Source organism: Leuciscus leuciscus, assembly GCF_965113295.1.
Source record: "Leuciscus leuciscus genome assembly, chromosome: 1".
NCBI lineage: Eukaryota > Metazoa > Chordata > Actinopteri > Cypriniformes > Leuciscidae > Leuciscus > Leuciscus leuciscus.
In genome coordinates, this window is record NC_138725.1 from 83,707,873 (window position 1) to 83,734,741 (window position 26,869).

Genomic DNA, 26,869 nt, shown 5'->3' on the forward strand with positions numbered 1-26,869 from the left:
CAGAGTTAGTATTGGCTGCAGATAAAGTACTATCTTACGAAAAAGATAACGAAAAAGATGCATTGGGATTGGCATTTAAAGACATTCTGAACTCTATTGGAGTTAGACAACACGTGTCAGGACCTACTCATTGTCATAATCATACTCTGGATCTAATATTATCACACAGAATAAATGTTGATGCCGTTGAAATTCTGCAGCAGAGCGATGACATCTCAGATCATTATCTAGTCTCGTGTAAACTTCATTTAGCCAAGGCTGCAAAGCCGACTCCGTGTTACAAATATGTTAGACCTATCACTTCTGCCACTAAAGATTGCTTTATTAATAATCTTCCTAATCAGTTTCATCATCTCAGCATCCCGGATAGCTTAGAAGAACTTGACATTGCAACAGAAACTTTTAACTCTCTCTTTTCCAGCACTTTAGACACAGTTGCTCCTTTGCACTTAAAGAAGATTAAAGTCAAGTCAAGTCAAGTCATCTTCATTTATATAGCGCTTTTAACAATGTAGATAGTTTCAAAGCAGCTTTACAGAGATAAGCGTATAATTTAAGGTAACAGAGATTGTTTTGGCTTTATAGCGGTTCTTTAATAAAGTTATTTTCCAGCTAAAGTTAGTTTTGATTGATTCGCTTCCGTCGCAACGATCATTTGTTATTAAATTAGGGGCCGCTATGACGACACCATTCTCTCTACACAGACTTTAAACGCAAACCTGTGAGAAACGCTGATGGCGTTCACATGCGCATTAAGAATTGGTTCTATAGTTATGTGCGTTTGAATATATGTGCGCAGGTTTGTAATTCCCTACAAACCAAGCCTAAACAAAGTACTGGTCTTTCCTTATAAGTTTTGATACAGAATTTTATTTTATTTTGTCACTTCGGGGTAGGTACGCGAAACGAATTTTCCTGACAACGCCTTATCTGTAGAGTGGTAAAGGGATCCTCCATAGGGAGAGACTAGTTGGCACTTCAGCACTGCGTTGTCATCGGGTCCAGGCGAAGGTCCTTCGTCAGATCTGGATACGGCCTGGATCCGGCAGGCTGCGGGAAAACCTCGGGATAAACACAGACACTAAAATTAGCGTAGATGCCATTCTTCTCATGATGTAACTGTCACCGGGTGACGAAGGCGGAACTAAAAATCAGCGCATGATTCCCTTGCGGAGCACTTCCGGGGTAACACCAGGCCGGTTCCGGTTCACTGTCATGGCCGACCAGAAAGGTAGACGGGGAAATTAGCGGCAGCTGCATCAAATCGGAGTTGATTATGGTGGCGATTAGGACGCGCATTTCCAGAGGGGATATAAAAGCAGAGATTTGAGAATCTACAGAGCAAGAAGGACGTGAGGCACGCAGCAGGTGAGGGAGAGAAAGGCTGAGGCCGAGGCGGAGGCGGGAGCCGCGGAGGGAGGCCGCGGGAGGGAGCGAGTGAGCGAGCGAGAGAGAGAGAGAGAGAAAGAAAAGACTTCGGCTGGATTGCGGATGTAAGCCTTGGTTGCACCGTGAGTCTATTGAATTGCAGTTTTATTGTGGAAATGAGCACGAGTGAAACCTTACAGTGTGTTGGTGAATATACGAGTGTGGGAATTGTGTCCTGCTGTTCACTCGCAGTCACAGCTGTTTATTCCTCTCCCCGCCTGAGCCCAGTGAAGAGCCTGCTGCAGCTTGAAGAACCTGCTAAAGCTGGAAGAGCCTGCTAAAGCTTGAAGAGCCTGCTGAAGCTTGAAGAGCCTGCTGAAGCTATGAGTTATGCGTACCCTCCATTTCTCTGTCTGAGTCCAGTGAAGAGCCTGCTGAAGCTTGAAGAGCCTGCTGAAGCTTGAAGAGCCTGCTGAAGCTGTGAGTTATGCGTACCCTCCATTCTCTGTCTGAGTCCAGTGAAGAGCCTGCTGAAGCTTGAAGAGCCTGCTGAAGCTTGAAGAGCCTGCTGAAGCTGTGAGTTATACGTACCCTCCTGTCACGAACACACACGGGGAACAGGAGGATCCAATAGCAGTAGTTTATTAAATGTCATCCAAGCAGGGGGTCAAAATCCATATATTCCAATCCAAACACGAGAACTAATACAAGAACAGGCAAGGAAAACAGACTTCAAAAGTGCAGTGACATACAACAAAGACTCCGTAACACATACTAAAGCAGACAGGGTATAAATACACAGGTAAATGACAATGCTAATGGGGAATTGGCTGAGTGTAATAATGAGTGACAAGGGACAGCTGAGTGCAATGAAGAGACAAGGATCATGGGGAATGTAGTTCGAATGTGACAGACACCGTGGGGAAGGAGGACATCTAGTGGTGACCCAAAGATCACAACCCAGACACTGTGACATAACCCCCCCTCTACGGAGCGGCTACCAGACGCTCCAAGACGTGACAGACAAAACAAAAGTTAATGCGGGAGGTGGACTGGTGGAGGATCAGGGGGAGGGATGGGGGGCCAGGTCCATGGAGGGAAACGGGGACAGGGAGTGACAATCCATCTGGCAGCCAGGGCGGAGACGACAGTTCATCGGGCGGCCAGGGCGGAGCGGCCAGTTCATCGGGCGGCCAGGGCGGAGACTTTCCCTCGGGCGACCAGGGCAGAGCGAACAGTCCATCTGGCGGCCAGGGCGGAGACTTTCCCTCGGGCGGCCAGGGCGGAGACTTTCCCTCGGGCGGCCAGGGCAGAGGAAACAGTACATCGGGCGGCCACCGCGGAGACGACCCCTCGGGCGGCCACGGCACTGGAACAGACACCGGCTCAGGCACTGGAACAGACACCGGCTCAGGCACTGGAACAGACACCACCGGCTCAGGAACTGGAACAGACACCACCGGCTCAGGAACTGGAACAGACACCACCGGCTCAGTGGCGGCCATCTTGTCCGAAGACACAGGCTCGGCAGACGTGACGTGAACAGTCTCTGGATCGGCAGACGTGACGTGAACAGTCTCTGAATCGGCAGACGTGACGTGAACAGTCTCTGGATCGGCAGACGTGACGGGTCGCTGGGGTGGCGCCGGCAGGGCGAGCAGCTTGGGCGGGGCCGGTAGGGCGAGCAGCTTGGGCGGGGCTGGCAGGGCGAGCAGCTCGGGTGGGCCCGGTAGGGCGAGCAGCTTGGGCGGGGCTGGCAGAGCGAGCAGCTCGGGCGAGACCGGCAGGGCAGGGTACCAGGGCGACGCGTCAGGGATGGCCGTCACCTCCGGGATGGCCTCCGGGTTAGGAGCCACCGGACAGGTCATTGAGGGGGCCTTTCTCTTCCTCCTCCGTCTCCGGACCACCGGAACTGGGACCACCGGAACTGGGACCACCGGACTCGGGACCACCGGAACTGGGACCACCGGAACTGGGACCACCGGAACAGGGACCACCGGAACAGGGACCACTGGAACTGGGACCATTGGATTCGGGACCACCGGAACAGTCACGGAGGAGGTCTTCCTTCTCCTCCTCCGATGGCGATGTGCAGGCTCTGGGCTGGGCGAAATCAGCGGCAGATGGAGTTCTGGGCTGGACATCACCAGCCCAGGGTCGAAGAGGGGCCAGAGTGGAAAATGGTGTCGGGATTCCTCTCGACCACCTCCTCCACTGCGGCCTCCACGGGTCCCGCGAAACTTGACCAACCGGGTCCCCTCAAAAAACTGTCTTCTCTCCCGCTCGGTGGTTGGGGAAGAGATATTGAGAAACATACCGCTGGATCCTGTTTGTGACGGAGTCCTTCTGTCACAAACACACACGGGGAACAGGAGGATCCAATAGCAGTAGTTTATTAAATGTCATCCAAGCAGGGGGTCAAAAGCACTCCATATATTCCAATCCAAACACGAGAACTAATACAAGAACAGGCAAGGAAAACAGACTTCAAAAGTGCAGTGACATACAACAAGGACTCCATAACACATACTAAAGCAGACAGGGTATAAATACACAGGTAAATGACATGGCTAATGGGGAATTGGTGTAATAATGGAGTGACAAGTGTAATAATGAGTGACAAGAGACAGCTGAGTGCAATGAAGAGACAAGGATCATGGGGAATGTAGTTCGAATGTGACAGACACCGTGGGGAAGGAGGACATCTAGTGGTGACCCAAAGAACACAACCCAGACACTGTGACACCTCCATTCTCTGTCTGAGTCCAGTGAAGAGCCTGCTGAAGCTGTGAGTTTTGGTATGTTTTAGCTTACCTCAAGGGCATCCAAGATGTAAGTGTCTTTTTTTCCGCAGTAGTTAAAATTTTGATATTTTTAGGTCAAACCGTTCTTGTCTGTCAGTCATATAATGCAGGTCTGTGGTCACCACCTCAAAGAGCAAGCACAGAGTCCAAATTAAAACAATTCTCCATCGTCCAAATTAAACAATTTGGACAATAATTTGGACGATGAGGAATTGTTTTAATTTGGACTCTGTGCTTGCTCTTTGAGGTGGTGACCACAGACCTGCATTATATGACTGACAGACAAGAACTGTTGAACAAGTTGCTGGTCCCCAAAGAACAAGTTGCTGGTCCCCATTGACTTCCATACATAGTAGGAAAAAAATATACTATGGAAGTCACAGGGGTACATCAACTGTTTGGTTACTCACATTCTTTCAAATAACGTTTATTTTCAACAGAAGAAAGAAACTTATTTTTGTTGTTAATAAAACAACAAAACACACAGAGGAAATCATGCTCTTGACTGAGAACTTTAAGTCTGTTGTGTTTTATTTTCATATTTGTTCATTTAATTACTTTCTTCAATTCTACTGTTAAATACACCTATAGCTGAAAAAATAAAGCACTGTTTATTTAATTTGTATATTAAGTTGTGTATGTGTAATATGTATCTCTGTTCTTAATTTTTAATAACAAAGAAAATAGTGACAAAGATTTTTATCTTCGCCACTTTGGCCTAAATGTCTGCCATTCTTTTTTATTTTATATTTTGTTACCTATATTTTGTTACCTATAAGGCTTTGCTTTTAAAATAGGGACATTAGTTTGGCTGTAATGCTCAGTCACATGCAAAATAGTAAAACCAACATGAAAAATGAATCGTGATAAAATCGTGATTTTCCTGAAAAAAAAAAAAAAATTGTGATATGATATTATTGCCATATCGCCCACCCCAGGTGTAAAAAAGTGCCTAGATGTGCTTAGATGCTAAAAATGTGTTATTATTGATCATTATATCACACTACAATTAAACATAATGAAACATTCATTTGAATTGAAATTGTTTTATTAGCTTGTAACACTCCCCTAAGAACTAAGTGGAGTTTACACTATAAAAGGAGAACAGTCGTCCCGTTGGAATAAATCAAAAAGAATGGAGGAGTTTTAAACACAAAATAAGACAAATAGAATAGCAAAAAAGCCCAAAGTGTATTTATAAGACAACAGTATAAACCCAGTAAACAATTGCACACTCGTGAATAAAGGTTCGTTTGTGTGTGTGTGTGTGTGTGTGTATATAAGTCTCTCAGTACAGCGTGTACTATTTGCAAAGTCAGATCAGCCTCACCGGCAAGGATGGTAAATCCGTGAGCAGAATCTGTGGTGTCTCCAGCTGTTTAAAGTCCCCCGGATAAGTAATCCACACTCCAATGAAAGGATATACTCCACAAAGGATCGGCAGTCCACGCTCCAAAAACAGCCAGGCAAAAAAGGCCGGTAATCCACTACGATTGTGTCCGTATTGTAAATGAATGAGTGCGCTCCCGATTGCCGGTATGCCGGTCCTATATATTTAAAAACACCCTCTCAGTTCCTGTTTGGGTGACGTGTAATCACGTGACACCCCGTCTCGCCCGGAACGCATCTCGCGAGACGGGAGATGCAGCCCAACAACACAAACACATTAGGGAGAAATACAGATACAGGAGAAAGCATATAAAACAAAATGATCAACCAAACACTCTTATTAGTCGATCTACTATAAATATACTTCCCCTTATGTGGCCACGCTACATAGATTCCCCCCCCCACCCAATTTATTGGCCCCATTTTTTCCATTATTTCAGCTGGTCCCTCCCACTTGGGCTAGCTTAGCAGAGAATTTATTAGAGGCAGAAGAGAGAGGATGAGTTTTTATCCAGACTAGATCGCCCGGCTGAAATTGCGTATCTTTCCGACGGGAATTGTAATATCTAGCTTGTCTGGCTTGCTGCACACCCACTCTTTGCTTTACTTCCTCTGCAATGATGTTTTGGCATTCCAGTAGATTGTACGAGGTTTGGTCTGGTGTGGGGGTTTGAGGATTAACCTCTCCAGCGGTCCGAGAAGCTGTCTGCCCAGCATCAACTCTGCCGGTGTTCTACCGGTGGTTTCTTGGTGTGCAGTATTAATAGCAAATCTTAACTCAGGTAACCACTGGTCCCAGGCCTGATGGTATTGTCCCACATATGATGCAATCATTGTTTTTAATGTCCGGTTTATCCTCTCTGTCAGGTTTGTCTGAGGGTGATAACTGGTGGTGAGTTTTTGGATACTTCCCCAGGTCTTGCATAACTCAGCCAGTATGTGGGAGGTGAATTGTGCTCCACTGTCTGATATCAGGTATTTGGGAACCCCCCAACGAGTAAAAACTTCTTCCCTTAGAATTTTAACAATCTTCTGCGTCTTGCTATCCCTAAGGGGGAACATCTCTACCCATTTGGTGTAGTAATCTACAATCACTAGGAGGTATGTGTGCTGTTTCTTACTGCTGGGGAAGGGTCCCATCAAATCCATACCCAATGTATGCCCTGGTTCTGTCACTTGGGTATGCTGTAACCAATGGAACCAATGGACTATGCTTTTAACAGCCTAAGGCTTCTTTGTAGTATTGTGTTGTTTTAAGTTCCCGGAAGAGATTGTAAATACACGTCATTTATTCACTTTATTTCTGTTGTGGTCTCATCTTTTAAAACACTTAACAAACTCACACAGTTTAATCTGACCCCATTTTTATTCTTGTAACGCTACCGATTAGGCCGATTGTTACAAGCTTAGCTAATATAATTTATTAGCTTTTTCTAGAGATTGCAGTCATGCATGACATGGTGAAAAATGACTTGAAATAATACTGAAAATAGGTTAAGATGAATGTTAAAGGTGTGCCCCCTAAAAGCACAAGTGGCCCCTGCCTGGCCCCCCCAGTTACTGTGGTCTAGAACCGCCACTGGAATCCAGTGAAGAGCCTGCTGAAGCTGTGAGTTATACGTACCTTCCATTATCTGTCTGAGTCCAGCGAAGAGCCTGCTGAAGCTTGAAGAGCCTGCTAAAGCTGTGAGTTATACGTACCCCCATTATCTGTCTGAGGCTAGGGAAGAGCCTGCTAAAGCTGTGAGTGATACGTACCCTCCATTCTCTGTCTGAGTCCAGTGAAGCGCCTGCTAAAGCTGTGAGTGATACGTACCCTCCATTCTCTGTCTGAGTCCAGTGAAGAACCTGCTCCCCGAAAAAGAGAATGCTGAAGAGACTTTTTATTATTTAATAAAGAACATTTAATTTTAATTCTGTGTCTGCCTCCTTCGTGTCCACGGTCTGCTCCTCAGGGGCGGTGCGCAAGCTAGGGGTGGACGGCCCGCTGGCGCTCGCCCCGGCCTGTGACATAACGAGTACATCAGGATTTATGGGAAGTGTTCCCGGTTCCGGCTGACCTAATCTATGCAGCCTAACATTAAATTATAGAAGTCTATAATGTATTATGTGAATGCTAGGTCAAAGAGATGTGTCTTTAGTCTAGCTTTGAACTGACAGAGTGTGTCTGCTTCCCGGACAATGGTAGGAAGACTGTTCCAAAGTTTTGGTGCTAAATAGGAGAAGGATCTACCACCAGTAGTCGATTTTGATATTCTAGGTATTATCAACTGGCCAGAATTTTGAGATTGCAATAGACGTGAAGGACTAGAGATGCGCTGTTGGCGGTTACAGCCGCGGACTCGGGCAGATGACGTGACGAAAATTAATATTTTAAATAAATTCAGGCGGGTGGTGGGCGGTTGAACCAATCAAATGAACCAATCAAATGAAAAATATATGTTTACATTCAGCGGATGGCGGGCGGGTGCGGTTTTGAAAATTGGTAAAAAAACGTTGGTGCGGATGGATGGCGGACGGATGATGAGTTTTGTGATGCGGTTGCGGATGAAATAATAGCCCATCTGCGCATCTCTATGAAGGACTATAATGCGTTAAGAGCTCACTAAAGTACTGCGGAGCTAAACCATTTAGTGCTTTGTAAGTAATCAGCAATATTTTAAAATGTATACAATGTTTAATAGGGAGCCAGTGCAGTGTTGACAGAACCGGGCTAATGTGGTCATACTTCCTGGTTCTGGTAAGAACTCGAGCTGCTGCGTTTTGGACCAGCTGTAGTTTGTTTTATTAAGCGTGTAGGGCAACCACCCAGTAGCGCATTACAATAATCTAGCCTTGAGGTCATGAACGCATTAACTAATTGTTCCGCATTTGTCAATGAGAACATATGGCATAATTTAGATATATTTTTAAGATGGAAAAATGTGGTTTTACAGATACTAGACACGTGACTTTCAAATGAAAGATTTGTATCAAAGAGCACACCCAGGTTCCTAACCGACGACGAAGACTTGACAGAGCAGCCATCAAGTGTTAGACAGTATTCTAGGTTATTACGTGAGGAAGTTTTTTGTCCAATAATTAGAATCTCAGTTTTTTCAGAATTTAGAAGTAGCAAATTACGAGTCATCCAATTTTTTATATCAGCTATGCATTCCGTTAGTTTTGTGAATTGGTAAGTTTCGTTAGGTTTTGAAGAAATATAGAGCCGAGTATTGTCAGCATAACAGTGGAAGCTAATTCCATGTTTCCTAATGATATCTCCTAATGGTAGCATGTACAGAGTGAACAGCAACGGACCTAGTACTGAGCCTTGAGGTACGCCATACTGAACTTGTGATCGATAAGACATCTCTTAATTTACTGCTACAAACTGATAACGGTCAGATAAGTATGATTTAAACCATGCTAATGCAATTCCACTAATGCCAACATAATGTTCGAGTCTATTTAAAAGAATGTCATGGTCAATAGTATCAAATGCAGCACTAAGCATACCTGCAAACTTGTCGCTTTTCGGCGACAATCGCCGTTTTCATTGTCAATTGGGTCATTCACGTGAATCTTGTAGAACCGGAGAGTTTTTTTTCCGGGGGGGGGGGGGTTGCGTGCCATGTAGGCCATTATTGGACAATTCTTATAAATGACATTTTTTTCTGGACCGATCGGAATCTCAGCGCTTGCTTCAGGATCTTGAAACACACTGCCATCTGTGTTCGCGCCTGTCAAGAGACACCTGACCTAATGTGGAAACTCTGATGGAAATTGAATTCAAGGTAAGTCAGTCTTTTTGGAGCTAAACAACAGATATTTGTTTGCTTAAGTCAAATAGCGTCAGCTAGCGTTGTTTTTTTTTTCATACAGTTAGCCTATGCTTCGAGCAAAATGCTTAATAGCAAGCAATGCAATACAAGCGGCTCCAATGCTGGAATTTCCGTTAGCAAGATAGCACATTTTCTAGCCATCTAACATTATTAGCTAGTTGTAATGTTAATTCCTGCATTGTCTGACCGTCTTGCTAACTAAAGTTAACCATTTAGCTTGTTACGTAAGTATATAGTAGGGCTGCACGATGTGTCGTTTAAGCATCAATATCGTGATGTGCGAATCCACGAGTATAGTTAATCCGTGATTCATTAACCGTACGGGCAAGCTGCTCCCTGGCCCTTGACGCATGTGATTCGCGGATTAATAACCATCATAGAGTGAAAGTTTATCATTTGCATGTGTTTTTAAGTCCTGTCAGTTTAACAGGGCGCATATAAGAACAAGCAGAGCGAGAGCGAGAAAGCCCCGGCCGCGCGCGCGCTCACCTTCACCGTCTTCAAACAACACGAGCGCTGTCTTGCTCTCTCTCTCCCTCTCGCGCATATTAATCAAAATCAATTGACACGATGGTGTCGAAAAAAAAACTATCCAGTGATGAAATGTTTTCTGTGTTGACACATCTTTTGCGATATCCTTCTGCTGAGATAATTACACAACGCGTGCTGTAGACTACATGTCCGATTCGCGAACTGATGATTCCTTTGAACCGATTAAATTTAATTCTGGTTTAAACAACTGACCTGTCCAACACTGAACTCACGAGACGTCTAAATCTGTAACACTTTACAATAATGTTCTATTTACTATTTACTATTAGTAAACTGCACTTCTTCAACATTGTTCATTTCAACAGGCTATAGCCTTATTGAAATCAAAAGTTGTACAGTATGTTAACATAGTTAATGCACTGTGAAGTAACATTACCAAACAATGAACAGCTGTATTTTTATAAACTAAGATAAACAAAGATTAATAAATACAGTAACAAAAGTATTGCTCATGGTAAGTTCATGTTAGTTATTAGATACATTAACTAATGTTAACAATTCAAACCTTATCCTTAAGTTACAAACAAACTTTTACTCTAATTTAAATAATACTCTGATGTTTAAATCATTTAAAATGAGAATGTAAGTGTGCTTACCCCATATTTGTTTGTAAGAAAAAATTAGATTAGATTTCATTTCATATCGCAATATATATCACAGAAAAATAAAATATCGCAATGTCATTTTTTCCCAATATCGTGCAGCCCTAGTATATAGTATTTCAGATAGCCAACTTAGGTTGTAACCTTATCATTAACGTTAGCCTCTAACTTAAGCCAGGTGCTCTGCCCTGAGTTCTGGCTACTACTCCAATTCTGAGCTACCCTGATTAACGACACGTTATGGAGGTTGTCGTGTGCGCAGCAGTCATTCAAGTCAGCTGGAAGCGTAGCCCTACTTTTAAAGCGTTTTTGATGTGTTGATGTGGGTACTGTAACTGTTTAGACAACAGCTGATGCGAGAGTAATTCAGTGTAACATAAAGCAGTTTGACGTCTTGTTGCATTGGATGCGCCGCATTACTTGTAAACAATGTCTATTTATAATCTGGTGAACATGCAAGGCCAATGCACCAAATCGCAGACAGCAAATTTCTGTATAATAAAGGGCTATATTTTGCATCCAAAGCTGTCATTTGAAATCTTTGCATTGCATTGTGTGCTACAGCCTTGTAATGAATATTCATGTTAAATCCCACCCAGGGCAGCTCAGAATTAGAGTAGCCTTATATCTTGAAAACACCAATCAGTCCTTGGTTCGATGAGATTGGCTAACTTATCCTGTGTTCATTTTCCATTTTAGAATGAAGGAGCTGAATGAGGAGGACTCATTGTATGTAGCACAACTAGACTCAGCAGGGAGGTGCAAGTGGAGCTGGGCATGGCTCAAGGTGGAAGTGAGGCAGGAAGTGCAGAGTGTTGAGCATACAGTGCCTCTGTCATTGTATTTCAGAAAAATAGATAAAGCAGGACATGCCAGATGTACCTTATGTACAAAAGAAATAAACTATGCAAAGAAGGGGGTGCATGCCCTAATATCCCACTGTGCCACATCCAAACACAGAGAAAAAGTGTTGACAATTTTGACAACCAGGAGCATTTGTAGTCCCCCTGATAATGCTGTTCATGAGACCCATGGACCAGAAGCATTGCGAGAGAGGGAGAGAGGGAAATTACCTGTGTCCATGTTTCAGCGTGTTGCGAATGCAGAGGTTTAGTACCAAGTATTTATACAGAAAATTAAATGAATTGTTGGTTGAATTATATTTTGAACACTAGCACTTTGAGATTGTTTTATTCAGTGTAAAGAGCACTGCAAATAAAATGCATTGATAATTACTGAACAGAAATGTATTTTGATATATACTGTATATTGTATATCAGCCATACAATACAGGCAGACAATTTTTGAATTACAAACCTGCGTACATATATTCAAACGCACATAACTATAGAACCAATTCTAAATGCGCATGTGAATGCCATCAGCGTTTCTCACAGGTTCGCGTTTAAAGTCTATGTAGAGAGAATTGTGTCGTCTTAGCGGCCCCTAATTTAATAACAAATGATTGTTGCGACGGAAGCGAATCAATCATAACTAACCTTAGCTGGAAAATAACTTTACTAAAGAACCGATATAAAGCCAAAACAATCTCTGTTACCATAAATTATACGTTTATCTCTGTAAAGCTGCTTTGAAACAATCTACATTGTTAAAAGCGCTATATAAATGAAGATGACTTGACTTGACTTGACAATTTCATCATAGTAGATCTATATAGGGATAATTTGCAAGGTTGCATTTTAATGATTTTAATTTGCTTTACTATCAGGCAATGGTTCTGGGCACTTTGGCAGAGCACTCACTGCCATTCACAATGGCCCCCGTCATTGTCAACCTTGCGCAGACGCTGGCCCAGGACAAAGTGGCTCTGAGCCGCATGAAGTTGTTGCGAACAGCAGCGAAATATAAAATGGTTCACGGCATGGGGAAGACATTCTCCGACCGCATCATCAGCAACATCAAAAAGTTACCATTCTCCATCAATCTTGATGAGGCTACCTCAAGTAGTGACAAAAAGGTAATGCAGTAATGGTATTAATAGAATAGTAATTCCTAGGATTTATACAATGCTTTGACACCTAAAGCAATTACAGGAGAACACCAGCCATGTATATCCCATCAAGCTTACACAGTGCTTTCATTTGGAGAAATAACATGAACATTTGGCACAATATTTACTTTATATAAAGCATGTCTGCCCACATAGGTTCGCTTTATCTGCTGTCCTGATATTCGGTTAACCTCGATTAAGGGGATGTGATTTAAAAAACAGTCAACATTCTCAATGGTCTTCTCATTTATACAGGTGCTCTCCATTTTGGTGAGCTATTATAACCCAGAGAGGAAGGCTGTTGATGTGGAGCACCTTGGGTCGTTTGAAGTACTTAAGGTAACTACAGCAACCCTGGAGAATGCCCTGGACAAATTCTTCACAGACAATGATATTCCGTGGTCCAACATGGTGAGCATGATGATGGATTCCTGCGCAGTGATGCGAGGCAGCAAGTCTGGCCTGGAAACTAGAGTTCGACACAACCACTGCTCAGAGCTTCTAGATATCGACGGGGACTCATGCCATCACATGCATAATGCGTCAAAGAGATTTTCCAGTGCTTTCAACGGTCATCTAGAACAGCTCTTCAGTGACCTTCATACTGATCACAAGTGGGCTTCTGACCAGGTAAATTCATACAGGAGTGTAGAGCACTTGTATATAGCTCTTTTCCACCTTGACAGCACTGAATGGCCTCTTATTCACCCATTTCGCCAATGGCAGCAGCTGCCATGCGGGTATCCTGCTCATTAGAAGCAATTTGGGTTTCATTCTCTTTCCCAAGGACATTTTTGACAGAATTTGAATGCCATTTGATGGCCTTATTATTGTTTTATGTATATATATATATATATATATATATATGTGTGTGTGTTCTTTCTATTTGTCAGCGGGCTTATCTCCAAGAGATCTGTGATTACATGAGCATTCCCGGTTCAACTCCAAAGAGATTCATCCCACACCGTTGGCTGTCGTCTTATGATGTTGGACTCAGCACTCAAACCATGCTTCCTGCTTATAAGGTCCTATTCTTTGGGTTCATGAATGCGGAAGACAAGGCTCTGTACAAAGAACCTTTGGAAAAACTCTATGATGCTCATCATGTGAATGAAAAGGCCCAGAGACGCATTCAGACTTTTCATAAGGACCTCAGTGGGAAAGGTAAATCAACACATTGCAGTTGTAGATTGGCTGGGTAATGTGGCCAAATTATGGGAATATCTATGGTGTGTCAACATTGGCCTGCATGGTCACTATCTGACATTTGCTTTGGTAAATCAACAAATTAGAGCTTTGATATATTCTCTTCCAGGAATGACACAGCAGGGCAGAGACAGAAAGCAGCGGTTGGTTAAGAAACTGTGGCATGAAGACACCAAAACAGAGCTCCATCTCAGTGTCTACATAGGCGTCCTTGCTCTTCTGAAAGAATATGTTATGGTGTTCCAGGTATATTGAAATAGTGTTTCACAACTATGTTCTATCATACATTTTGGATAGTTTTAAATGCTACCCCAGGGGTATTTTAACATCTTTTATTTTATGTTACCAGTGTAACTGGTTGTGTCTTACTGTGCTTGTATGGTGGAAATTCATGTCCATCTCTCACTTGCACAATATAACTACTTCCTCAGGGTCGTGACACTCTTGTGCACAAGTTGCATGACAAGCAGCTGCAGGTTTTCACCAACTTTCTTGCATGCTTTGTGAAGCCAGAACACCTGCCACCAATCCCCAGGACCCTGGCAGGTCTCGAACTCAAGGGAGACAAACTGCTGCCTGCAAGAGATCTGTATGTGGGTCGTGTGGCAGATAGATTCAGACGGGAGCATCCAAAACACCATGTGAGTGGTTTAAAAATAGTTACCCAACTTTTGGACAAAAAACATTTGCCAATGGTAAAGGAGCACTACTATACCAGTGTGTTATTGTTGATATTTATACAGATGCTGAAGCCCTTCCTGGACCAAGTACTCCAGGGATACATTGCTTGTGGGGAATACCTGCAGAGAAAGCTGCCACTGGAGAGCATGACCCTGCAGTGCCTGTCTGCTGTTGACCCTATTGCAAGGGGGCACTCCAAGACTGGACATCTGCTGAGAGAACTGATGGAGATGCTAAGCAAGTTTCTCCCTGCTGATGTGGATGTTCAGCAAGAGGTTAGCTGAATAATGCACGTCCCTATTATTAGTATGTAATGTGTTTGTGAGTCTTGAGTATGGATGCTTTTGATGTTTACTGTTGTTGTTTAATTTTTAACCCTATATCTTCTTCTGTGGAGGTTAAATGTCCCTGGTGGGATAATTAAATAGTTCTTATCTTGCCTTAGATTCTCCAGTATGGTGTGGACCAGAGCCTGCCAACATTCACTGATGGAGAAGATGCTGTCAGCTGGTGGACAGATGTTTCTGATACAGGAAGGTACCCAGCACTCACCAAAACAGCACAGACAGCATTGTCTGTGTTCCATGGGCCACTGATTGAGTCATCTTTCAGTTACATGTCAGAAATCATTGACTCAAAAAGTGGCAGCATGAGCATCAGCACTCTGAGTGCCATCCAAACTGTGAAACACACCATGCTGACCCAAAAGAAAACTGCAGTAGAAATGTTCAGTAGAGAAAACATAAAGTATGGGCCAGTGGATCAGAAGATATGTCAAAACATCCTGTCGGCTGGAAGTAAGGACAAAGCTTTAAGAAAGCAAGCAGCCTTGAAGGAGATGGAGAGACGGAGGGTGTTCGACTGCCAGCCATCCTCAAGCGCTGCCGCAGCCAGAAGAACCAAGGCAGAAGAGGAGGCTTTGGCCAGAAGGAGGCATGCGGCCAAACAACGAAAGCGAGCTTGTGAAACCCTTGTCCAGGCTAAGAAGAAAAAAAAAAAGAATGTTTTTCAGTAAAACATAAAATTTTTCAGTATGTTTTTCATTAAAGAAAATTCATGTTTTTCAGTTTCCCTCCATGGCGTTTGCGTGCGTGTGTGTTTGTGAAACCCTCATCCAGGCTAAGAAGGAAAAAATAAATGTTTTTCAGTATAATATCATTTGTGTTTTGGTTCTTTTGTTGTTTTCTTATTTTAGTGTCATGCGCCTAACACTTACTTGAGTTCACAGTGTCGGCGTCGGCATCGCCCATTCTGACCACCCACTTTTTTAACAAGCAGTTTAATCATGGCCAGCTTAAAGTTTTTTGGTATGTATCCTAGAGACAAAGATGAATTAATGATATTAAGAAGAGGATCTATGACCTCTGGAAGCATCTCTTTCAGTAGCTTAGTCGGTATAGGGTCTAACATACATGTTGTCAATTTAGATGATTTAACGAGTTTAGTAAATTCTTCCTCTCCTATAGCAACAAATGAATCAAATTTTTCCTCAGGGAGACTACAATGCACTGCCTGATGCAATACTGTAGTAGATGGTTGCATAGTTATAATTTTGTCCCTACAAGGCCCACAGACAAGACAATACAGGAGTGTCGGGGCTCTATCACAAAACCAAGAAATAGACTAGACAGAAAAAGCCCTCGCACTCATGTCTTACCAAACCAGTAAGAGATATTTTGTAGAATGTGGGTAACCAGACAGTTTCGCTTCCCACTGACTTTTATTGTATTTTTGTATAATTTTTTTGTCCATATAATGAATGTCATTGGGAACTGAAACCTTGTTATTACACATATGTTCAATTCAATAGCTTTTTCACTGTACAGTATAAATATTTTTTCACCATTTTAGACAGTTATTGCCCACCTATTACATTGCAATAGATATTTTACAGGGTAAACTGGGAGGGTTATGGACAGCTCAAGCATTCTTGAGTTCCAATGGATGACATAACTCCTCTATTTCTGGACCCCATTCCTAATTTACAGAAATCATCTTAACCACACCAAGGGACCCCTCAGACGAGTTCCAGGAGCCGCTGAAGAAATTAATTGCATTTCAAAGCTAATGTTAAAAAAAACAAAAGACAAAAAACAAACAAACAAACAAAAAAAACATTTGAATGTTACATCATCAGTGGGCAGAAGATGGGTGGGCCGTCTGATCCAGACACTGTATAAATTATATGACAAGAAAGAGAGCAGAACAAACTCCTAACAGCAGGAGACTCACTCATGGCCTATGAGACAGAGGATCATGAGACTCAATACTGCTTTCCTGCCATCAACTCATCATGTATCAAGGGAAAACGCTCTAAATATGAATACAATATCATGTATGTGTTTTTATCATTGCTGTCAGCATGGACTGTGTTTCTAAACCTGCTGGTGATCATCTCCATCTCTCACTTCAAGAAGCTTCACACTCCGACAAACCTGATTATTCTCTCTCTGGCTGTGGCCGACATGCTTATGGGACTTGTTATACCCGTAGAGGGCTCTAGGCAGATTGAGACGTGTTGGTACTTTGGAGACACTTTCTGTGAACTGTTTATGATAATCCTTGGATTGGTTTTCCCAGGATCTCTCGTTAATTTAGTTTTAATTGCTGTTGATCGTTATGTGGCTGTGTGTCACCCTTTACAGTACCCACAGAAAATAACCACGACTAAAACTTTAGTGAGCATCTGTCTGAGCTGGGGTTGTTTTTCAACTTATACCACCAGCCTTATAATTAATAATGAATATTTTGACACTTCACACAGAACAGACATGTGTTATGGAGAGTGTTCTCTTACGATAGATTTTGCTTGGGGAGTTATCGATCTGTTTGTGTCTTTTATTTTTCCATGTACCCTTATCATAACTTTATATTTGAGGATTTTCTATGTAGTACATCAGCAAGTGAAAGTTATAAACTCTCTGATGAAGGGTGGTAAATGTGTAACGGAAGGTTCATTGAGGAGGAAATCTGAGAATAAAGCTGCTCTGACATTAGGAATCATTGTGATAGTTTATATGCTTTGCTTTATACCATACTATATCTGTTCTATATCAGTAAACTCTTCCACAACCATAAATGTTTTGACATGGGTCTTGTACACAAATTCAGGTCTGAATCCACTGATCTATGCTTTATTTTATCCCTGGTTTAAAAAGACAGTTAAACACATCTTAACTCTGAAAATATTTCAGCCATCATCCTCTCTGGTCGATATTTTTACAGAGCATCAATTGTAATTAAACTGGTAAAGCTTTCACTCATAAAGGATATGATTATCTTTGTAGGATTTATATTTGGAATTTACACTACTATCTTATGTAGCTTATTTCAGAGAGTATGTTTTCTGCATTTGATGTTCAATTAAACTTCTTTCCACACACATTGAAATAAATCGACACAATGTTCATAAATTATATTAAATTAGCTCATTTAATAAACTGAGCATGCAGCATAAATCCTCAATGTACTGTAATAAATGGTAAATGTAGATATTATGTGCTTTATGCTTAGTCACTTTCATCAGTCATGTTGCATCTGTGTTATCAAAAACATTATGACAAAAAAAGGGGACAGTCATACAGAACTAAACTCGGTAAAAAAAAAGTGATGTCCTCTCACTTTCAAGTCAAGTCAAGTCAAGTTTATTTGTATAGCGCTTTTCACAATACAGATTGCATCAAAGCAGCTTCACAGAATTAAATTAAAATAATACAACAAAGTTTGTTTCAAGAGGAATTTATTGATTGATAAAATTTAATTAAATATCCCCAAAATATCCCCAACTGAGCAAGCCAAAGGCAACAGTGGCAAGGAACCGAAAAACTCCATCAAGTGACCTAATGGTGTCCTAAAACTCCATCAGGTGACCTAATGGAGAAAAAAAAAACCTTGGGAGAACCCAGGCTCAGTCGGGGGCCAGTTCTCCTCTGGCATTTATGAGCTAGAGGCCGGATTGTAGTTTGAACTGTAGGATTATATGAATGCCTGGCTGAAGAGATGCGACTTTAATCTAGTTTTAAACTGGGAGAGCGAGTCTGAGCAACGAACAGTATCAGGAAGACTATTCCAGAGTTTTGGAGCCAAATGTGAAAATGCTCTCCCTCCTTTGGTGGTTCTGGATATCCTAGGTATGACCAAAAGCCTTGAATTTAGTGATCTTAAAGAGCGCGATGGATCATAGGGCGATAGAAGATCCGTTAAATAGACTGGAGCTAAGCCGTTTAGGGCTTTATAAGTCAGTAGCAATACCTTGTAATTAATACGGAACTTTATAGGTAACCAATGCAGTGATGATAAAATCGGTGTTATATGATCATATTTTCTTGATCTCGTAAGAACTCTAGCGGCGGCATTTTGGACTAACTGTAGCTTGTTTATTGAGGATGCAGGACAACCAGCTAATAAAGCATTAAAGTAATCCAGTCTCGAGGTCATGAATGCATGAACTAACTTTTCTGCATCAGAAACTGATAGCATATTACGTAGCTTAGCAATGTTTCTAAGGTGGAAAAAGGCTGTTTTTGTAACATATGAAATATGATTTTCAAAAGACAGGTTGCAATCGAGTATAACACCCAGGTCTTTTACTGTAGAGGATAAAGTAACAGGACATCCTATGATGTTAAAGTTGTATTGTGCGAGGTTTTGTGGGCGGTTTTTTGAACCGATAAGTATTACCTCTGTCTTGTCTGGATTTAATAAAAGAAAATTACGCGTCATCCAATCTTTTATATCTTTAACACACTATGTCAATTTGGAAAATTTAGCGTTTTCATCCGGCCGTGATGAAATATATATTTGAGTGTCATCAGCATAACAATGGAAACTAATTCCATGTTTCCTTATAATATTTCCAAGTGGCATCATATATATTGAGAATAACAGAGGGCCTAACACAGATCCCTGCGGCACTCCATAGTTTACTGGAGTTATGATCGATTTTTCTCCATTTAAATAGACAAAATGGTAGCGGTCAGATAGGTATGATTTGAACCAGCTTAATGCTTGTCCTTGAACACCAGTATAATTTTGTAGTCGATCTAAGAGTAATGTGTGATCTATAGTATCGAACGCAGCATTAAAGGGATAGTTCACTTTGAAATTAATTTTTGGTATGTTTTAGCTTACCTCAAGGGCATCCAAGATGTAGGTGTCTTTTTTTCCGCAGTAGTTTCAATTTTGATATTTTTAGGTCAAACCGTTCGTGTCTGTCAGTCATATAATGCAGGTCGATGGTCACTGTCTCAAAGAGCATGCACAGAGTCCAAATTAAAACAATTCCCCGTCGTCCAAATTAAACAATTCCCCATCGTAAGTACACATTGATGGCCTAAGACACGAAACGAGCGGTTTGTGTGAGAAAACGAACAGTATTTATATCGTTTTTACCTCTTATACGCAGCCATGTCCAAGTGATCTGATCTGACGTGTACGCAGACTGGTGCATAGATATATACACACTAGATGTCGCATTGTCTACGGCAGTTCATTGGAACGAATGTCTTTAAGGCGACATCTAGTGTATATATCTATGCACCAGTCTGCGTACACGTCAGATCAGATCACTTTGACATGGCTGGAGGAACTGGAGGAATACGATGGGGAATTGTTTAATTTGGACGACGGGGAATTGTTTTAATTTGGACTCTGTGCATGCTCTTTGAGACAGTGACCATCGACCTGCATTATATGACTGACAGACACGAACGGTTTGACCTAAAAATATCAAAATTGAAACTACTGCGGAAAAAAAGACACCTACATCTTGGATGCCCTTGAGGTAAGCTAAAACATACCAAAAATTAATTTCAAAGTGAACTATCCCTTTAAGATCAAGTAAAACTAGTATTGAGATACAGCCTTGGTCAGAAGCTAAAAGTAAATCATTTGTGATTTTAACGAGCGCAGTTTCAGTGCTATGATGCGGTCTGAATCCAGACTGAAACTTTTCATAGATATCATTTTGTTGCAAGAAAGAGCCCAGTTGAGCGGACACCACTTTTTCTAATATTTTAGACATAAATGGAAGATTTGAAATGGGTCTATAATTTTGCTAGATTATTATGATCTAATTGTGGTTTCTTAATGAGTGGTTTTATAACTGCCAGTTTAAATGTTCTTGGAACATGACCTAAAGTTAAAGACGAGTTAATAATATTGAGGAGAGGCTCTTCCACTACAGGTAACACTTCTTTCAGTAGTTTAGTTGGTATAGGATCTAATAAACATGTTGTTGTTTTAGATGAAGTGATAAGTTTATTTAACTCTTTTTGTTCTATAGTTGTAAAGCACTGTAATTGTTCTTGCGGGGTGATAATTGAAGCTGAATTATAAGGCGCAATTGAAGATTGAATGTTTACAATTGTGGTTCTGATGCTTTCTATTTTCTCAGTGAAGAAGTTCATGAAATCATTACTACTGAACTGTAACGGGATATTTTGTTCGGGTGCCGTCTGTTTATTTGTTAGTCTAGCCACGGTGTTAAATAAAAACCATGGATTGTTTTGGTTGTTTTCTATTAGTTTGCGGAGGTGCTCAGCCCTGGCCGCTTTTAGGGCCTTTTTATAACGTGACATACTGTCTTTCCACGCGATTCTAAAGACCTCTAAATTAGTTTGTTTCCATTTACGCTCTAAAATACGGGTTTCTCTCTTTAAAACATGCGTAGTATTGTTGTACCATGGTGCTTTATTTTTCTCTCTGACCTTTTTTAATTTAATAGGTGCAACCACATCTAATGTTCTAGAGAGAATGGTGCTCATAGTGCTAGTTAGTTCTTCTAGTTCATCTGTTTGTTTGGGTTCAGGCAGCAGCTGAGACAGATTAGATAAGCAATTTGAGAAATTATCTATGGTGGATGGGAGGATTGTTCTGCCTGGTTGATAACGTGACGCCGCATGACATATTACAGCAGTACGTAATATGCAAGTTACCATGTAGTGATCAGTGACATCATCACTTTGTGGAATGATATCTGTAGCAACAATGACTATGACATCCGGTCAGCTGCTTTTCAAATTAGTGAATCCTGATCCCGCAAACACATCCTTCATTGTCTGAGCAGACAAGGGGTCTTTTCACTCCCGCACTGGCGTCTCTAAGTCTGCATGAACTGTCAATATTGCAACTTTATGGCTCTCCAGAGAGAGATTAAGTCACACATTGCCAGAAGGAAACCTTGTTGTTTAAAATCCCCCCTCTCTGTAAAAACCACATGCCTTTGAATCACGTGACCAGCCTCAAAGACATTCCACTCCACACACAAACACTCGTGGACTGTGAAACAGACATTTCCACACATGTGACCCAATAGCAATGTTTTTGATATGTATTTTTATGTGTGTATAATTGGCCAGATAATGTCTATTCAACGAGATATCTATGCAACGTTATTATGTTAATCAAAATCACGATGCTAGTGATTATGAGGAAATTATGTAACCCTGTACTTCTTTCATGCAAAAACGTCATTCGAGGTGTCAATGTAATGGGAAAAACATGTCGGAGTCGAATCTTGACTGCAAAGTACAATAATATGCATTTATTCCAGGAAATACCATATTTCTAAATATGAATGTTATTTTCGATCTCTCACATGACAGTCAAAGTAGGCGTTTCTTCACAAACAAAGAAACCTCTTCCCGCTTCAGATCAGAAGATCCAATTCGCTGTCGCCACGAAAAAGAAACGACCCAGAAGACGAAGCTAGACGCAAACCAGCCGGACACGCGCACACGCGCGCCCCCTTTTCAGCACCACACTGAAAGAGCACAGAATCTTGCAAGTATCTCTCTCTAAAAGCTGATTTCAGGTGTCGAGCTCTTAGGTCTGTGAATTAAGTTACCCTCTATCTCTTCTCTCTATTTCTTTCTTTCTTTCTTTCTTTCTTTCTTTCATTTCATTTATTCTGACCACGCGATGTTGTATGTTCTTGTTTGGTTAAATGTTTGTTTGTTTTATTGTTTGCATTTTTACGTACGTTTATATTTGTAGCTCATATAATCTCTCTAGTTTACATCTATTAAAATCCATTTATACTTTAACTGTCTCTGTGTTTGAAAACCCACCTTATAAGTCAATGAAATCAAAGATCTAAGCTACAAGCTCGATATTATAGACTACCCTGAGTAGTTTTTAATTCATAAACTCATAAAGTTTGATGTTCGTGGCCAGAAGATAAACTTTCTTGGAGTTTGTAAGCAGGGATACTCCTTCTTAACTGTGATAGTCTTACATTTATTCGCTGGACGAATGACTGATGACGAGACCAGTTACAGAACGAGGTATTTCCGAAAATTGATAAAGTAATGTATATGCGATTTATGAATTATGACTATGAGTTATGATTAGTAATATTTCCCAAATTCCCTATATTCTTGAGCTAATTCGCATTGACCCAGAGTCGTTTACGTTACATATCTATATCGGTTGGATCGGTTCCATGTGATATAATTAAATCGAGTGTATGATTAAGACGATGAGTTGGTCCGGTGACGTTTTGCTTGACCCCAAATTAATTTAATAAATCTGTAAACGCAGCCCCTAACGCATCATTTGGATTATCTACGTGTATGTTAAAATCTCCAACAATTAATGCTTTATCGACATTGACTAATAGGTCTGAGAGAAAATCTGCAAACTCTTTTAGGAAATCAGCGTAAGGCCCTGGCAGTCTATATACGGTAGCCAAGGCTAGAGATAATAGGGATGTTTTTCTAACATCTAAGAGCGTAACATTTAGTACAAGTACTTCAAATGAAATAAACTTATAACCCGTTATCTGAGTAACATTGAGAATATCTCTATAGATGGTTGCAACACCGCCGCCACGACCAATCAGACGGGGCTCATGCTTATAAAAGTATCCAGGAGGAGTAGACTCATTAATACCGAAATAATCATTTGGTTTATGCCAGGTTTCAGTAAGGCAAAGTACATCAAAGCTATTATCTGTGACTATTTCATATACAATAACTGCCTTAGGTGTGAGTGATCTAATGTTTAGAAGATCTAGCTTTAGAAATAGTTTTTGTTTACTAATAGCAACATTTTCTGTTTTAATAACCATTAGATTTTTCCTAGATCCTGCAGTAGATTTATTATTTGATCTCACTAAACGAGGAATAGACACGGTTTCTATGCAATGTTCTACACTAGTATTTATATCAGTTAAATTGGTGCAGCAGAGACTATGATTTGGACTTTTGGTTACTAGTCAAAGGGTATTTAACATTTTGGAGATGTTATCTGACAGAAGATCCGCTCCGAATCTGCTTGGGTGTAAGCCATCAGCACGGAAAAGCCTAGGACGCTCCCAAAACAGATTACAATTATTTACAAAGAGCAGTTTCTGCTCATTGCACCATGACATTAACCATTCATTTAGCGCAAATAATCTGCTGAACTTTTCATTCCCTTGTCGGTACGTGGGAAGCGGTCCTGACACAATGATCGTTGTTTCAGGCGATGTGCTGCGTACCGTATCGATCAGATTCCTGAAGTCTTTCTTCAGAACCTCCGTCTGGCGCAGCCTGATGTCGTTCACTCCCGCGTGCAGGACCACAGTTCCGACGCGCTCGTCACCGTTCAGGATCTCGGGAACGCGAGCAGCGATTTCAGAAACACGAGCACCAGGAAAGCAGTGACTGTGCACCTTACTTTTACCTAACGTAGCGTGTACGTGCCGAACGATGGAATCGCCGATGATCACAGCATCGCGTTCTGTTTCGCGAAGAGGGGAGAAGCGGTTTTGTGTGGATAACTCGAAAACCGGGAGGGTCGGAGAAAGTCTTGGTCTAAACCTGACTCGCGTCTTCCGCTGCGGAACCACCCAGGCTTCGTGGTGGTGTGTTGGAGCCGGAGTGAACGAGACCATGGCTGATCGCGACCGATGCTGAGGAACGCACGGAGTAGACGCGGTCGGAGTCAGCGGGTTAGTAACGTTAAACACTGATTTGTGTGCATCGGCGCATGATGTTTCAAGAGCCAAACACCGGTCTCTCAGCTCGGCCTGTCTCAATAAAAGGTCGTGGATCTGTTTCTCAACAGCTTCCAGCTCAGACTGCAGTGCGTGCAGCTCAAATGTGTCCTCACCTGCACCAAAAGGTAGACTACTTACATCTGATATATTCGCCATTTTAACAGATGGACAGTGAGTTAGCAACGAAGCTACCAGTAATGCTATCAATATTAATACTAATTTATGACTGAAGTCTCGGATATAATCAGTTTTTTTTTTTTTTTTGTGGTAGGGGTGTAGAGTAGACGCACGATAGGCGAAAAAAAATGTTTGTTTGTAAGTGAGTGTGGAGAAGACGCGTTCAGCCGTGATCTACGGACGTAACCTTTAAGAGTATGCAGCGTTGGATCACTAATAGGCTTGAGACGCGTCTGCTCAACAGTCCGCGTTGTAACTATGAGGTTTGAGCAGTAGTGCTTCTCAGTGAGGAAAAGTAGAAAATGTTCGTTGTAAGGGACCGTTCGGTATTTATGGAAGGGGCCACCGGAGGAAAATAGGGGAGGGTCATGTCTTTTTATTCTTTGTTGAGGGGAGGGTCATCCAATTTTTTTTAGTCTAGGGGGAGGGTCACCCAACTTTTATATTCATGAAAACAGCAACATTTCAAAGTGGCTTGTTTGGTGCTATTTTTTTCCATTTAGATCGATGTTGATCTCGCGTTATCAGCCCCCCTTCGATATCAGATGGGTCTGACCCAACAAAAATCCAGTTTGGCGCTGTTTGACAGTGCGCGCGCACTTCAGTTCGCTTAGAAAAAGTGCATCATGTCAGAACAGAATGCCAATGAAATGTTTACCCGGCAAAGCTTTAAAGCACGAGCAAATAATGAACTTTTGTGATTGCGAATAAGTGCACAGTGTCCTGTGAGTGTAACTCTACCACTGCATTAACATGTGATGTGAACGTCGAGTTTTACAGTATTGCGACTGAGGCGCCAGAACTGCTGCTGATAGAATGTGCGCTGTAGCGCGATACTACCATATTTTAGTTCCGTTCTTATTTTGTTTCCACGATGTGTAAGATGTAGGGCTACCACATCTTTAAATTACTATTAGATTTATTTAAGTTAACATAAATACGTAGACCTACACCACAAAAACTAGTTGAGGATAAATTCGTTAAACTTGGGCGATTCCAGTGTTATGGACGTGACATTTGCAGTCAATACGTGAAATATAAATTGTCAGAAAATGCATTTAATACCAATATTTTGAAACGTCTGAAAGGAGTCAAGACATTAGAAAAATATCAGTCTACACATGCGTTTTATATTTAATATGAGGGAAATACACATGTGACGTGATACAAAAAAATCTTTAACTTTTAGGTGGCAAAATATTTTTTAGTAATTCTATAAATTACACTGTGCAAACCAAAAGATATATACCCACCGGATGAATAAAGATCGGCCTCCACAGAACATAACATATTATTTTTATTTTATTTTTCGTGTTCGCATTTATGTGAAAAAAACAAACAATGTTACGGGCGTGACAGTTCTCCATTACGGACATGACTGCTCTGAAAGCGACTTTAAAAATTTCACAGAGACCTCAAACAGAAAGCACAAAGCCTTTCTTTAAAGTGAATTTCGTTTTTTTATTAATTGTATCTTAATTTTAATCAATGTTTTATCTGGATTTAAATAGCCTAAGAAGTAAATAGAAAATAGATAATCATGACACGGAGGCGCGGGCGAGAACTGGACTCGTCTCATAAATGAACCGAAACTCAGCGTAAGGCTACTTGCCTCACAGACCTGAGAAATATATAGAAAGCTTGAAATGTCTACTTTTAAACAGAACAATTCAAAACGAAGGAAAACAGACTGCTCTCTGCTTATGAAATGTGCATTTCTCTCTGGCGCGTTCTGAGAAGATCGCGACGCATCGTCAACTTCATCTTTGCAGTTGACACAGAAAACACGTGTTTATTAATAAACAATTAAAATGTCTCCTTGCTATATTTGACATATTCATAATAATTACTTTTGCCGGTTCTTTGTGACAGCTTTTAGATGCTTTGTTGGCAGCGCCACCCACATGTTCACCATCAGCACCGAAAACACAAAAATCGTGATACGAACCGAATCGTAGGTTTGGTCTATCGTTACAGCCATAGTAAGATGAGAAAGCAAGAGTTTATGGTTTTAAAAAACAAACAAACAATGGCTATCTGAACATCTTTGCCAAGCGCAGTACAGAAGTAGGCTAATCAATAAATTATCGGGGAGGGTCATGCCTTTTTTCACAATCATTTTGGAGGGTCATAGAAAAATTTATTGCTGGCGAAGGGAGGGTCATGTCTTTTTTGACAACAGATCTCAAAACTCCTCCGGTGGCCCCTTAAATAAAAAACGAACAGTCCCTAAGTGAGTTTAAAGAGAAAAATCAAGAATTATAAATCAAATC

The 26,869-nt window shown here is 41.4% G+C and overlaps 3 protein-coding genes and 1 long non-coding RNA gene across 5 annotated transcripts; 3 read left to right on the top strand and 1 right to left on the bottom strand.

Moving 5' to 3' along the window:
* The first annotated feature begins 1,824 nt into the window (after positions 1–1,824).
* LOC309497333 lies at positions 1,825–7,434 on the top strand. The gene is made up of 3 exons (XR_014205509.1): positions 1,825–1,944; positions 7,152–7,337; positions 7,402–7,434. It is a non-coding gene; the product is annotated as an uncharacterized lncRNA (long non-coding RNA).
* Positions 7,269–26,494, bottom strand: LOC309497215 (uncharacterized protein). 2 transcript variants are annotated; one of them, XR_014205437.1, is made up of 3 exons: positions 25,341–26,494; positions 24,312–25,205; positions 7,269–7,554 (listed from the first exon to the last, which is right to left on the bottom strand). XR_014205437.1 is itself a non-coding variant. In XM_082167467.1 (2 exons), exon 2 carries the CDS (start codon positions 24,573–24,575, stop codon positions 23,655–23,657), a length of 921 nt encoding a protein of 306 aa, XP_082023593.1. In that variant the 5' UTR covers positions 24,576–25,205; positions 25,341–26,494; the 3' UTR covers positions 23,507–23,654. The 2 variants fall into 2 exon arrangements, 1 of the variants encoding a protein (XP_082023593.1); XM_082167467.1 differs by lacking the exon at positions 7,269–7,554 and having other exon boundaries at positions 23,507–25,205.
* LOC309480844 (uncharacterized protein) lies at positions 12,796–14,073 on the top strand. Its single transcript, XM_082145510.1, has 3 exons — positions 12,796–13,180; positions 13,444–13,714; positions 13,866–14,073. The coding sequence occupies exons 1-3, from the start codon at positions 12,959–12,961 to the stop codon at positions 14,009–14,011; spliced, it is 639 nt and encodes a 212-aa protein (XP_082001636.1). The 5' UTR covers positions 12,796–12,958; the 3' UTR covers positions 14,012–14,073.
* Positions 16,482–17,676, top strand: LOC309477132 (trace amine-associated receptor 13c-like; the record flags this gene model as incomplete). The annotated part of the gene is made up of 1 exon (XM_082140284.1): positions 16,482–17,676. Exon 1 carries the CDS (start codon positions 16,672–16,674, stop codon positions 17,674–17,676), a length of 1,005 nt encoding a protein of 334 aa, XP_081996410.1. The 5' UTR covers positions 16,482–16,671.
* Positions 26,495–26,869: the final 375 nt, after the last annotated feature.